The following is a 13468-nucleotide window of genomic DNA, read 5'->3' as shown; positions in this document are numbered from 1 at the left end:
CTGCTGAAGGTTTAAACCTGGGATGTGGAAGGAAGACAAGGGGATAGCCACAGGCCTTGGGTGTGGAGGGTCTGCCTCTAGCTGCAATGCAAGGACCGAATTGAGGGCTAAGCAGGGTGTAACTGCTGCAGGCTGGGATTAAGTGCTCAGACCACGTTTGAGCCAGGGGCTCTAGTCATGGGGTGAGGAGAGAGACTGTGTTAGCATGTGTTTGTATGCACTGCTCAGAGGGGAAGGGATAGAAATGCCACAGCTAATAATGGTTAGGACAGAGCTATCCTTGATGGCTTGGTCTGAATGACAACCAGGATTGCTCTATGGAAGCAAGCCACTGTGCCCTCCTCTTGGCTCTGTCATGGTTGTCCCTTCAGGGTAAGAGGGAGGGCACAGGAAGAGCTATGCCTCTGGCCCTGGGGTGTGCGGCCTGATGGAGAAAGGGTCAAGGTCCTTCTCCACCTAATTGCAGGCAAGCATCTCTGGCGCTGCAGGGCCAGGAGTAACTGACTAGGGTGAGCAGAGTCTGCCATAGAAGAGAATGGTTTGTGATTTGTTGTGTCTGATGAAGAAGAGAAAAGGGTGGTCAGCTTTAAAAGTCATTCTTGGTGCTTTTGATCTCATCACCAGAACACCTGTGGCAGCTGCTGCCTCAGTACCTTCTTCGTTGACCTCCACAAAAGCTTTGTGAATAACTTTTGAGATGAAAAGGTCCTTCTTCACTGACATCCCTGTGAAATCAGCCTGAAGGGGGTCAAAAGCATTTTGTATTCCCATGCTGCTCAAAGTGGATTTAAGGTCATAATTCTCTTCCACCTTCAGCTTGGGCAGGTACAGATCCACTTCAGCTTTCATCATATTGGCCGATTTGGTCCATTCAGCCAATTTCTCATAGGTCAGCTCTCTTTCTACCTGCAATGAATCAAGGAGGAAAACAGCTGGAATGTGAAGGACAGAGACAAGACATGCACATACCAGTGTCATAACACTCATCATATAAGGAAAGCAAGTGCCTGGAAAACATAGGGTTGAAATACTTTTAACTTAACTTAGGTTTAAGATAGAGAACAACGTTTGTGTTGTAAGTCTGTGGTGTGGTAACAGAATTTAGTAGTCTTACTAATGTGAGTGAATTATTTCTTACCATCCTTCTAATGAGTGAATTATTTCTTACCATCCTTCTAATTATCGGTTAGTTTGGAGACAGTGACTCCCGAACATCGGCTAGCTTAGGATACTTCTTGTCTGCCCATCCTGTTTTGCTTGCAATAAATTTCGTACGAAGGTCACACTGTTCTAACTCTTTGCCAGCTATCAGAAACTTAGAGTTATGGCTGGTTTCAGCTAGTTTTGTGATTACTGGGGCATCTAACTGTGCCAAAGGTGAAAAGTACACTGTGAGGAAGACTTCTTACTTCATCTTGAAGACCCCTGTCCATGACTGTCGGAGGGCAGTGTGCAACTGCCAAAAGGGAGAAGACTTATGATAATGAGTTCCTAAACTAATTGTAATAGCCCCACTGATCTCTCAGGAAATGTAATGAATGTGCATGTTTGTGTGTAATAAATACCTGCTTGCTTAACCCCTTGGTGTGCAAGTTAGGAGGAGCGATTCCCCTTGCACCTGGGCCCATAATAAACATACCTGCTTTATAACTCTCCTTGAGTTGTAGAGTCTGATTTCGTGCTTCACTCATCAAGAACATGTAAAACAAAACCCAGCCACCAGCAGTGGCTACAGCTGGAACATGCGCCATATTCATAAGGCATGATCCTGCAAAGTTCTGTGTGACTTATACTTCTGTTTATTTTCTTAAAGGTAGTGAGGTGTAGGCCTGAAACCTCAGAGTAGTTATATTTTTTTTCCTGGTGTGAAGAATATTGCTTTTTTGCAATGTGTGACTTATAATGATATTAGTAAGCTCTTGCTTTGTGTGTATATGGATAACTTTACTCCTAGTAGTGGGAAATAAGTGGAATGCATGGGACCTGAGGTACAAATAAGAAGATGCTTGTCCTGATCTGTTTAGAATCTGAAACTTATCCTGGCATGGTCATGAGTGGCTGTTGATACCTTCTGGGTCGGGATAGTCAACACTTAGTTTGAGAAACCGCCACAAAATACCAGGTGCAAATCTGGACTGCGAATGGTATAAAAATTAATTAATACAGCTCTTAGGAGAAGATAACTTTAGAGCGCAGTGATTCAGATTTGGTCCTTCCTTTGTTTGTGGTATTCTGGCAATAGAAAAGAGGATGCAAAACAGTCTAAGCCAGTTGTGCAGACATAGTTTTTAGATGCATCTGTAAGTAAAATACTATGTGTGCAATACTATCAGATGCCCTCCCATGCCCTCTTAGGAGCTGGGAAGTTAGGTGTTAATGAAACAAAGTATGCACACATCAAAACTTATTCTACCATGATTTTGAAGCTTATTCTTCCTCACTTTTAGTCTGTTTTTGTTACTGTATCATAGTGTATGTGACACAACAGCAGGTCAGTTTTACCAGCTCCAGACCAGTAGTGTTATCATTGATGTCATCTGGTAGGAGGACAAACATGCTCAGTTCATTTTCCACGTATGGCAGCTCAATGATTTTGAATTTCATGGTTGTTTCATGGAGTATCAAAAATGTATCTCTCAGAAACATCATCTGTACCAGTTTAGTCTTGGTCTGTGAAAAAAATCAGATGTGAAAAAAATCAGCCATGAAAAAAATAGTTACTTCATTCCTTAAATGGAAGTTTACTTGCTTAGTTGCACTGAAAGCAAAAATTTGCAAACAAGTACAAGACACAGCAGCGTTTCATGTTTTCTCCCAAAAGTTACATTTTTGGAGTAAGGGCCTTGATTGGGGGAAAAAAATGTTCACTTTCTTCTTGGGGATGCCATCAACCCTTTTGTTTTATCCTTCCCATCCTGTTTTATCCTTCCAGGCAATACTGATCGTCTCACTTGCTTCTGAACCATATTTTCTGTGGCTTGTGCTGGCTTTTCCTCTTCCCCAAACCAGAGAGGACTGGATTACCAAATGGAACTGCATTACGCCGTAGTCTTTTGAACTCCTATGCTGTGCCTTGTTCACAGAGCTTTTACTAATATATCCACTCTCAGCTTCACGTTGTTACATTTGAGTGCAGAAGTTTATCTGTTCACAGGCTTTGCTATGATGTATCCTGTGAATTAAACTGTCTGTGCACAATGTATTGGGTTTACATAGCAAGGTTTTTGTAGCAAGGGAGTGCAGGAGTGACTTCTGTGTGAAGACTTAAGAAGTTGCCTCCATCTCAGGCAGAGCCAGTTCCAGACCCACCACTGGTCAAAGCTGAGCCAGTCAGTGATGTTGGTAACATCTTTGTGATAGCATAGTTAAGAAAGGGTAAAAACTGCTGTGCAACAGCAGCTGGGAGAGAGGAGTGAGAGTATGTGAGTGAAACAGCTCTGCAGACACCAAGGTCAGTGAAGAAGGAGGGGTGTAGGTGCTCCAGGCATCAGAGCAGAAATTCCCCTGCAGCCAAGACCATGGTGATGCAGATAACCACCCTGCAGCCTGTGGAGGACCCCACACTGGAGCAGGGGGATGTCTGAAGGATGCTGTGACCCTGTGGGAAGCCTGCACTGGAGCAGGCTCCTGACAGGACCTGTGGCCTCATGGAAAGAGGAGCCCATGCTGGCAGGATTTGTGACCCCACAGAGGACCCACGCTGAAGCAGCCCGTTCCTGAAGGACAGCACCCCATGGAAGGAACCCACACTGGAGCAGTTCATGAAGAACTGCAGCCTATGGGAAGGACTCATGTTGGACATGAATGACTATATCCCATGGGAGGATCTCCACACGAGCAAAAAATTGTGAGGAGCAGCAGAGACCATGTGTGATGAACTGACTGCAATCTCCATTCCCCATCATTCTGCACTGCCTTTGGGGATAGATAGAAGAGTTTGGAGTGAAGTTTAGCCTAAAAGAAGGAAGGAGCCAGGGAAGGTGTTTTGTATTTGGTCTTATTACTTATTAACCTGCTCTGATTAATTTACAATAAATTAATTTCCCTAAACCAAGGCTTTTTTTTGCCCAGGATGGTAATTGGTACATTCTCCCTGTCTTTGTCTTGGCCCAGGAGCTTTTCATCCTGTTTTTCTTTCTCTGTCCAATTGAGAAATGGAGTGATAGAGAGGCTTGGTGGGCAGCTGGTGGCCAGCCAAGGTCAACCCACCACAACCATGTATCATGATGAATCCTAAAACCACACATGTAGCATAGTAGGTACACAGTAGGTTTTAGGTACACAGTCGCATCATTGACATAATTGCTTCATCTTGCCTGGCACACAAAAGGTGTTTGCACTCATAATCTATGTCAAACAAGATACTTCCCATTGACGAATAATTTTGCTTGCCTTTAGCACAGTCCAAAAATCTGCATGCAGTCAGCTACTGTGAATCATCAGTACACTAAATACTGTCAGCTCAATAACATGCCCCCCATGTATGCTGAATACATCATCCTCATGCACTCAGCTAAAATGACAGCCCCCATGAAAATTCCCTCTGAGGTTTTATGCAACACCCAGCAGGCAAACAGCTTGTTCAGTTTCCTTAATTCAGAGTATAGACTGTGTCTTAAAAGCAGAAGAGAGCTGTAGGTGTGTAAACAGCGCTCTCAAAAGCAACTCAGTCTGTTTTGAAAGTCAGACCTTGGTACTTATTTCCTCTTGTCCTTCAGCTGCTTAACCATGGTGTTCTCAAATGTTTTGATACTGAAGAACTATTAATTAAAAATCTTATTCTCATGAATATGCATGGGTAAGATAATGCTGAGTTCTTTTCACAGTTGCTATTCTCACTGAGTTTATACCATGTGTCCAGCTACAAGGAGCATTTCAGTGGCATATGAAATGTGGGTTAAGTATTTAGAGGTTTCTTGCTCCTCAGCAATAGACATACTGACATATGATAACAGGCATATAGACAAGGAATTTACCTTGCTCACTCTGAAGGGTGTCTCAGAAGTATTTTTCTCCAGAAATTTCTTTTCCCAATTTCCTCTGAAATAAATGGCATTTACTAAGACCAACACAGTGCGAGAATTGAGAGATCCTGCAGGCAGCAAACCCTGTATTTTCCCTTCAAAATCAGACAAATAGAACTGTTATTTCAGTAGGACTATATAACTCACCAATTTTATTTGTTCCTTCTCTATGCCTTCCTCTCTAGCAAAGATGTTTGCATTTGGGGGAGTTTTTACTGTACATTTTTCATCGTGTACATATGGTTAAAATAGCTTTGAAGTATATCAATACTTATTGCAATTATGACAGTAAATGGCATTGGAAACTGGGTAAAGTGGAATAGCTTGGCTATTCTGTGAAGATGGTTGCAGGCAGCTGAAGCAAGCAGAAGTAAAAACCTCAGTAACCAGAGTGAAGCCAATCAATATCTACCTGTGCCTTCCTCTGTACAGAAATAATTCAGAAGAGGCTATGGCATGAAGAGAAATAATTCAGAAGAGGCTATGGCATGAAGAATCAAGGGAAGGACCTTGTAAGGGGCATCAGTTTGGAGAGAGACATTCTTTATGCTTTTTAACTGTGCTTTGCTCATTACCTCCCCTGAGTTTTCAAGACTACAAGAGCAATAAATGTGGAAATACAAATTATTTGAAAGCTAGACAAGAAAAAAGCCACCAGAGTGGTACTTACTCTCAGTTTCATTTTCAACCCAAGAATTGATTTGTGCTCTGGCTTGTTCTGCAGCTGTCTTAAAGTTTACAGCTTGTGGCTGTGCATTGTAATAGCTTGTAATGAGCTGTAAGAATTTCTGAAAGATAAAATTTGAAAATGTATGCTTATTTAGTTAAGTTTGAATTATAAAAATGTTAGAAATAATCACTTCAACAGATTATACAATCAGCTGGTACTTAATTGAAGAAAACATACTTTGTTTTAAATGGGATTAGCCTTAAAAATAAAGTCTAATACATTCTATACTAAAAATTAAGGACAGACCAAGCTTCAGTCTCAAGGAATCTGATGCTTCAAATTTTTGTGTTTGAAATCCAATATGCAATTTGTAATTTTGAAATGCCCCATGAAACATTCTTCTTTTGGGTTTTTGTTGTTTTGGATTTTGGTGGTTTGATTTTGTTGTTGGTGGTGGTTATTTTAACTTCTCAAAATGACCTTTTTGTATAATTTAATTACTTCCTTCCTGCTTTGTGAAGTAGAATTCATAAATCATAGAATTCATAATTCATAACTCATTCATCATTTGCCCAGGGAGATTGTGAATGCTCCAGCCCTGGCCAGGCTGGACAGAGCCTTGGGTGGCATGGTTTAGTGTGAGGTGTCCCTGCCCATGGCAGGGGGATTGGAACTAGATGATCTTAAGGTCCTTTCCAACCCTAACTATTCTATGATTCTAATTCAGTACAAGAGGGAAGAATAGTTTGATATGAAGTTGAAACAAGGCTTTTAGTTTGCTACAGAGGTGAGGAGCCTGCCAAGAGTTTGTGAGGACAATAAAGGATCAGGCATAAAGGGAACATTCTGGTAGAATAAAGTCATGGGAAAAAAGCGGAATTAATGTTTGCATTGCTGTCTGTTGTGAAAGAGTTCATGGAGATTCCCAGCAGAAAATTCTTCAGATTTCCTGTAAAGCATGAGATTATGGAGAAAATGAGCAATAAACTTCAGAAGGACAGATTACTAATTACTTAGGAGACCAAACAAGTTCTAAGATCAGAGAACAGTAATCTCATTTGAAACCACCTTCCAGGAAACTGGAAGGTGATTAATACAACATCAGTTTTTAAAAAGATGTCAAAAATACAGGTGATTACAAACTCATGGGTCTGTACGGGGCAAATGAGTAGAATAGGTGTAGTGGGTGTAGGAGTAAACATGATGTATTGAAGGAATGTCAACAGCATTTTGTAATAGGAAATCCTAAATCACAAATCTGCTAGCGTTTTTTTAAGGTGTTGGGAAGGGTATGGGTAGAAAGGTTGAGCCATTATAGTCTATCTGTTTGGATTCCAAAAGGCATTTCAAAGACATTTCCTAAGACTTCTCACCAAAGGCTGAGCATCAATGGGAGTACAGAGGTAGATCCTGTTTGTTTGAAAGACTGGAAACCAAGAGGAGGAGGAAACTCTTCACAGTGAATGGTAATTACTACTGGAGTACCAAAGAGATATCTGATGAAGTCTGTGCTAAAGTATTTATTCTATAAAACCAAGGTCTAAATGTTTGCATTAACATATAAATATTAAAATATTTATAAATGATCCAGTGAAGTGTAAGGTACAGAAAATTATTATGACTGTTTAGGAACTAGGTATTGAAGCTATAGTGGGCAGTTGATAGGAAAATAATCTGACCAATTGCCGTCAAAAATCAAATACAAATTCAAGAGTTACAAAGAAAGGAGTAGGGAACAAAACATAGAATATTAGAATGGCACTGTATAAAGCTATGGCAAGCCCATTGTCTGAGTTCTATATGCAGCCCTGGCCTCTTCTGTCTCAGAAATGCTAGAGTGTAAAAGATACAGAGATAGGTGAGTTGGGTGACCAGAGATATGGAGAAGCATCCTTTAGAGGAAAAATAAACCAATAATGATGCCAACAGTCAGCAGTCTCAAAAGACACAGCCACTGATGAGGGTTCCCTAGATGAGGGTTACAGTAGATTCAAAATGCAAGCCTGCAAATTCATGAAGTCCCTGAGCTGCAGATCACTTGGTGCCTGCAGCAGATTTTGGAGAAACATCACTACACAGCATGCCTTGTTCTCATGCATTTCCTGAACTGCTGGCCACTGTTACAGATAGATGGACCTCTTGTCTGTCCAAGGCTACCCCACATGTCTGCCCTCATGTGCTCCCTGAAACCACAGTGGTATCATCTGGAGATTTTTTGTAATGTCTATTGATAATCCTTCTTAATGTCAAAATATTCTCAAGTAAAGATGTAAACTCACGGGCAGTAATGGGTAGGTCTTTTCCTCATACAGTCGATTGGCACTCTTAAGCAAGTAGGTACTTCTGGGTTTGTTCAAGGCAGACAGCAGCTCTTTGAAGCCAGAGTGGATGTTTTCAGCTTGCTTGTGCTCAGGATCCTTGGGAAGAGACACCAATTAGTATGGATTCTCTTGTAATTAAAATGGAGTTTTGGGGGATGGAGCTCTTTTTTTGATATGTTACACATTTGCAGGCAGTACTGTGTATAACTGGACAAATGGTTTCCTGTCTGTAGGGAGATGATCTGTTTCTGTTGTGCCATGCAGGCCTTTGGGGAAACAAGACCTAGGAAGCTGACTCTCTTCATTCCAGTCATGGTCAGGCCTACTTTTCAGTTTCACAAGGCCCGGTCAGTGCAGCCTGGCAGCTGCTGAGAAGGTGCTCTGTTTTGATAGACACTAATGTCAGGGCATGAACTTACCAGCTATTCAGATTTTCACTGTTTCACGTGAATTTTGTTGTTACTATTTGAATTTTGGAGGGAGCTTTTCCTGAATGTCAACGTTGATGGTCTCAGGGAGCATGCAAGCTGTTGCCAGCTGTTGCATTGCTGATGGAGGAATAAACTGCTACCTGTTAGCTACTTCCCTCCAGCTGCTTGGGTGCAGTCTCCTCCTTCATGGTGTATACTGTGCCCTGCATATGAGACGCCGAGAGTGTGTGCCACTGACGCATGGTGATTTGTCATAAGGTTGGTCAGGTGGCATTCCTTGTTCTAGTGTTTTCTCACTCATGCTGAGACATGGGCTGCTAGGAAGGACTCCTAGGAAAGAATTTAGTAGCCAGCGGGCATGGAATAGGAGAGGCTGGATTTTGCAATGGGATGGGAACAGACTTGAAGAGGTAATAGAGGGAAATATCTAAAGGACGAGACTAGGCAGACTTTGCTACAACTCAGAATGTCAGTGAGTTGCTAAAATGAACATGGATGTAATGATTCATCTTGAAGATCAGTCCCCCTCCATCTAGGAAGAGAATTATATAACCTTCCCCCTTTTATTTCCAGTTTGTCTAATCTAGTTTCTTTGAACTTTATTTTAGTTTCTGTGCCAAAGAAACATGGCTTGTTTGAGTCTACAAGCCTTTCCGTGCTTAGGGAGTTCATTTGATGAAAAACTAGTACCCCCCTGTGGCAAGTCACTGGCGAGCTGATGAACGTTATGAACATACATTAGCTTAAACAGGAATTTTGTTTGCCTGATGTGTCCATGCACGAGAAAAGTGGAAGGGAGTTTATTGTGAATGCAGTAACTGTTTTTCACTAAAAAACAAAAAAACAAACACAAAACCAAAAAACAAACAACAACAAAAAAAAAAACAGAAACAACCCAAAAAAACAACCCAAACTGTAGCTGGTAAGAGACAGAATTGTCGTAAGCATATCAGGACAATTGATCTGTTGTTGCTTCCATAGACCCATTAAAACCAAATAAGGTGGTATTAGGCAAATCAAAGCGCCACTAGTGTCTCAGTTCTGCCTTTGAAGGCCCAAGTTCATGAGTTTTTACAGTACCTTTGCCTGCTTTTTTGCATTTGCTCTTTCTATATATAGTTTTCACTGAAGTGCTATAGTAGATACAGACTGAAGACAAGCAGATGTTAAAAGGCTAACAGTAAACTAAACAGTAAACTAACTAAAGCAGTAGTTGTGTTTAACTATCTCCTTCTCAGAGATTTTTTTTTCTCTGAATCTTTTTTTGTAACAAATACCATCTTTCTTCTCTTTGGACTCCCCAGAGAAGGCCTTGTTGTCCCAGATGAGCTTTCTTCTCTTGCAGCCTGGTTAAAATGAAGAACCTGTGATGATGACAAATGTTCATAAAAACAGCTTTTTATTTGAAGATAAATGTGCTCAAGAGTTATATGTTAGTTTTCTGTGGTAATTCACCAGTGATGCCCAATGAAGTTTAGTCTATTCAAGTTATTAAGGACAAGTCCTTACTCTCAATTTAGTCTCTATAAATTATATCATTACTGTATAGAATTCAATCACATGTACTGCTTAATAATAGAACAATATTATGGCTGAAACATTAATTTATTTAGGTAAATATCAGTTTATTTGGGTGAATGTTAATTTTGTGCTTAGCTGCATGGAATTTATTTTCAGATCATGACCAGACACAACAAAGAGCATAGTGCATTTCAGAATCTTACTGCTGGGACACAAATGGAAAATTCTGCATTTAATGTGTTGAAATAAATGTTTATAACCTAGAAGAGTACAAAGATTGAATGATTCTGCAAAAGTGAGCACAAGTGAAGTTATATTTCCAGTAGTATTATGTCTTCATTATTTGTGGGAAGATTACTTCATTTACGGACTATGTCTCAAGCAAAGGTATTTGTACTGCTTCTGTGCAGGAGAGCTTACTAACTTTGGTATGCAGTATGAGAAAGCAGATATACTCTTTCCAGAACCACCTGGGGTCTAAAAGCAGTGATACTATCTCCAGCTTTTCTGTAGCATGTCTTAGCTCCATATTTTTTTTTTAATAAAGTTGTCTTTTTATTACTATTTGAGCACCATATCAGGTGGATTATTCTGTTCAAAGGACAATTAAAATGGAAGGTAGTGATCCAAGTAAGACCAGCAGCAGCCTTTAATGTCAGTAACTTCCCTCTGTCACACCCCTTGCAATGCTCTAGGAGCTGTAAGTGTAAGCTAAATGTGGGGTGTTGCAGAGCAGGGTGATCTTGGAAATAAAGTGGAAGAACAGTGACCTGCAGGATTGCTGGCGGCACAAGCAGGGTTATTTCCTGTACCAACATTATGTTCTACTGTGTTGTTCCTTTCTGTTCCACACAAGCTGAAGAATAATGCAAGTTATGTGGCAACAACCTGTGAAGTGATATCCTGCTGATTTCAGAGCTTACCTCAGCCATCTGGGTTGCAGTGTCACCTTTTGCACCCAGGTAGACCATGGCAAGAGCAGTTGCAATACTCCAAGGAGAGAAGAAAATGTTTTGGCCTCTGGAAGTTTCATTCAGCTTTTTGTAAAGGTCCAGAGTGAAGCTGTTGGTTGACACTGAGAGAGACTCCATTGATACAGCCTAAGACAAATGAGTGTCAGAGAGAGGTGGTGACTGCTTCTTCACTTCTTTTAACAAATACAAAGCTGCTAGTGGGAGATAGCCTGCACCTTCTCAAATACAGTGTGAGGGTGTCCGTGTAATGGGTAAAATACTGCACAGAGACCAAGTACAGTCAGCTAGTAGGTCTCTTTTTTAAGACCTGCATTATTTTTCCCTTCTCCATCACTCCTCCATGTCCTCAGCTTTTTATTTATGCCTCATCAGATGAGCACAATTTTAGCTAGAAATGTTTTCACAGACCCAACTTGTTTCAAACCCCCATTTGCTTAAGTTTTAGAATTCTTCAGTCGTGAGGGAGTGAAACACAATCATTTGTCACTGTGCTGCTTTGAGGTTTTTTCTATTTCTTTAAACTTCATGTGCTATTATTTTCTGCTGAAAAATCATGGTGAATTCATGTGATTCAGTGCATGTATCTTGACGGCTACTAGAGATCTGTAGATTTTTAGATGTTCTTGGTGTAGGTAAACACACATTTAGAAATTGTTTACGGTTTTTCAAATAAACTCTTGTATCTTACGTACAACCCCATATAGTTTGTGTTCTAAACAACAATTTTTCCCTTTTTTTGTCTGCTTTCTGATCAGAACCTCTTCCATCCTTGTTTTACTTCTTTTTCTAAACGTGATTTTACAGGACAAAACTAAAGCAAATGAGAACAAAGCAACCACAAGATTAAACTTATTTTCCACATGTGGATCCAGGTCTTATTAGCACATTTTATATCAGTCTAATACTGTTGACAAATATTAGGATAAATTCAGACATTTCTGTTATCTTCACCAGTAAAAGGACTACTAAAACATGTATTGAAGTCAGTGTAAGATGGCATCAGGTGAAAGGTTAAGCATTAGAACAACAACAGCAACTGGACATTTTAATCTATCTTCACCCACAATTTACATGCTTAAATCAAAACCTTCTGTCCTCAAAGCCAGCTGCCATGCAGTGTTAGAGATGTCCAAAGACTCTGGGATCCTTAAGTTTTGATTTCAAAGCCTCCCATGGCTCCACAACTGCTCTGAAATATTCTCAGGGATGCCTGAGGTGCATGCCCTGCAGCCTAGCTCACACCTAAGTACTTCTAGGACCTTCAAATCAGATTTCTCTTACTGCTGTGCCTGGAGAAGCTGATACTCCCAGAGCATATCTAGGGAACAGGGCTGAGCTGAACATTTTTGCCTGAAGAATTTCAAACTGACTTCTCCATCTCCTGCTCTCAGAGAATACCTGAACTGAATCTGCATGGAGCAATCAAGCTTTTCTCAGACTTGAGAGAGAGAGCAAGTGTGTGTTTCTTTGAGGTTCACTGGTTCTATTAGCCATCTCATTCATCTGGGAAAGGAAATATCTGGATGCCTGTTCCAGTAGTTATTTGATACTAGTGAAGTAGAGGCTTGAACTAATGCACATAATGCTGAGCATCCAAAACACCGTGCTACTGAGTCATGTTGTCTTGTGTGCTCAATTCCAGGATCAGCAGGAAGGTATTCTCTCCTGCAGCTTGTTCTCAGTCCTCTGACCCTAAATTGACTGGTAACCTTCTGACAGGTGAGGAAACTCTCTGCCCTCTCAGGCTACATAGGTTTTGTCTAAGCTGAGCTTGTATTCTGCCCACTGTGCCCTGTCAGAGGGTTTTCGTAAGGGCTACAGTTTGTGTTAAAAAATGAGCACTCCCTTCCCCTGACTTTTCCACCACCGTTTAATCACTTAGTTCCAAAGAATTTAATGTGAATTTGCAAGACTTTCAAAGTAAAGCTAGTTATTTTGATATGAATATTTACATTACCTGAAATCTTGAGGGAGAGAAGAGTTAGGATCTGTCTTCAGTCAGGATCTGTGGTGGTCTATGAAGCAATGAATAGTTTTGGAAATGTAGAAGTGTTTGCACCTCCCTTTTCTACATCCTATGCGTGTACTAACGTACATGTTCCCTCATTTATTCCTTTAAACAAGTTTGATTAGCAATTCTCCAGGTTTACTCTGCTCTTGTCTGTGTGGCTTCTATTAAAACTGCATTGATGCATTTCCTTTGCAATCGTTATATGTCCTTTCTGCTACATTTATGATTAGTTAGGAATGGCGCCTGCCCACTAGTATGACACACACAGAATAAACCAATTATGAGCATGCAGTCATGTGTAAAAAGCATTATTATAAAGTGTACAAGTCCATATTTTGACCCAGAATTACAATTTTGTGGTTATATTCACTTCAAATCTGACTGGTCAGTATGCCATACAAGGGTTCAGGAGGCATGATACACATGCCTCCTTTTTCAAGCATTTTGTTTTTAACTGTGTGCAGGTTTTGTGCCTGGAATATCCATCTTATTTTCTTGCTTTATAAATGTATTTGA

General features: G+C 40.6%; 1 protein-coding gene across 1 annotated transcript; it reads right to left on the bottom strand.

The window, feature by feature from the left end:
- Nucleotides 1–468: 468 nt before the first annotated feature.
- LOC133267210 (heterochromatin-associated protein MENT-like) lies at nt 469–13152 on the bottom strand. Its single transcript, XM_061449328.1, has 8 exons — nt 12899–13152; nt 10891–11067; nt 9724–9810; nt 7974–8111; nt 5695–5812; nt 4977–5119; nt 2503–2670; nt 469–906 (listed from the first exon to the last, which is right to left on the bottom strand). The coding sequence occupies exons 2-8, from the start codon at nt 11056–11058 to the stop codon at nt 505–507; spliced, it is 1224 nt and encodes a 407-aa protein (XP_061305312.1). The 5' UTR covers nt 11059–11067; nt 12899–13152; the 3' UTR covers nt 469–504.
- Nucleotides 13153–13468: the final 316 nt, after the last annotated feature.

This window comes from Pezoporus flaviventris, unplaced genomic scaffold, assembly GCF_033815535.1.
Source record: "Pezoporus flaviventris isolate CSIRO_AGI_PZ_B2104156 unplaced genomic scaffold, CSIRO_AGI_Pfla_v1 ptg000007l, whole genome shotgun sequence".
In the NCBI taxonomy this organism is placed as follows: Eukaryota; Metazoa; Chordata; class Aves; order Psittaciformes; family Psittacidae; genus Pezoporus; species Pezoporus flaviventris.
The sequence above is the reverse complement of the archived record's forward strand: the minus strand, read 5'-3'. Positions and strand labels throughout refer to the sequence as shown.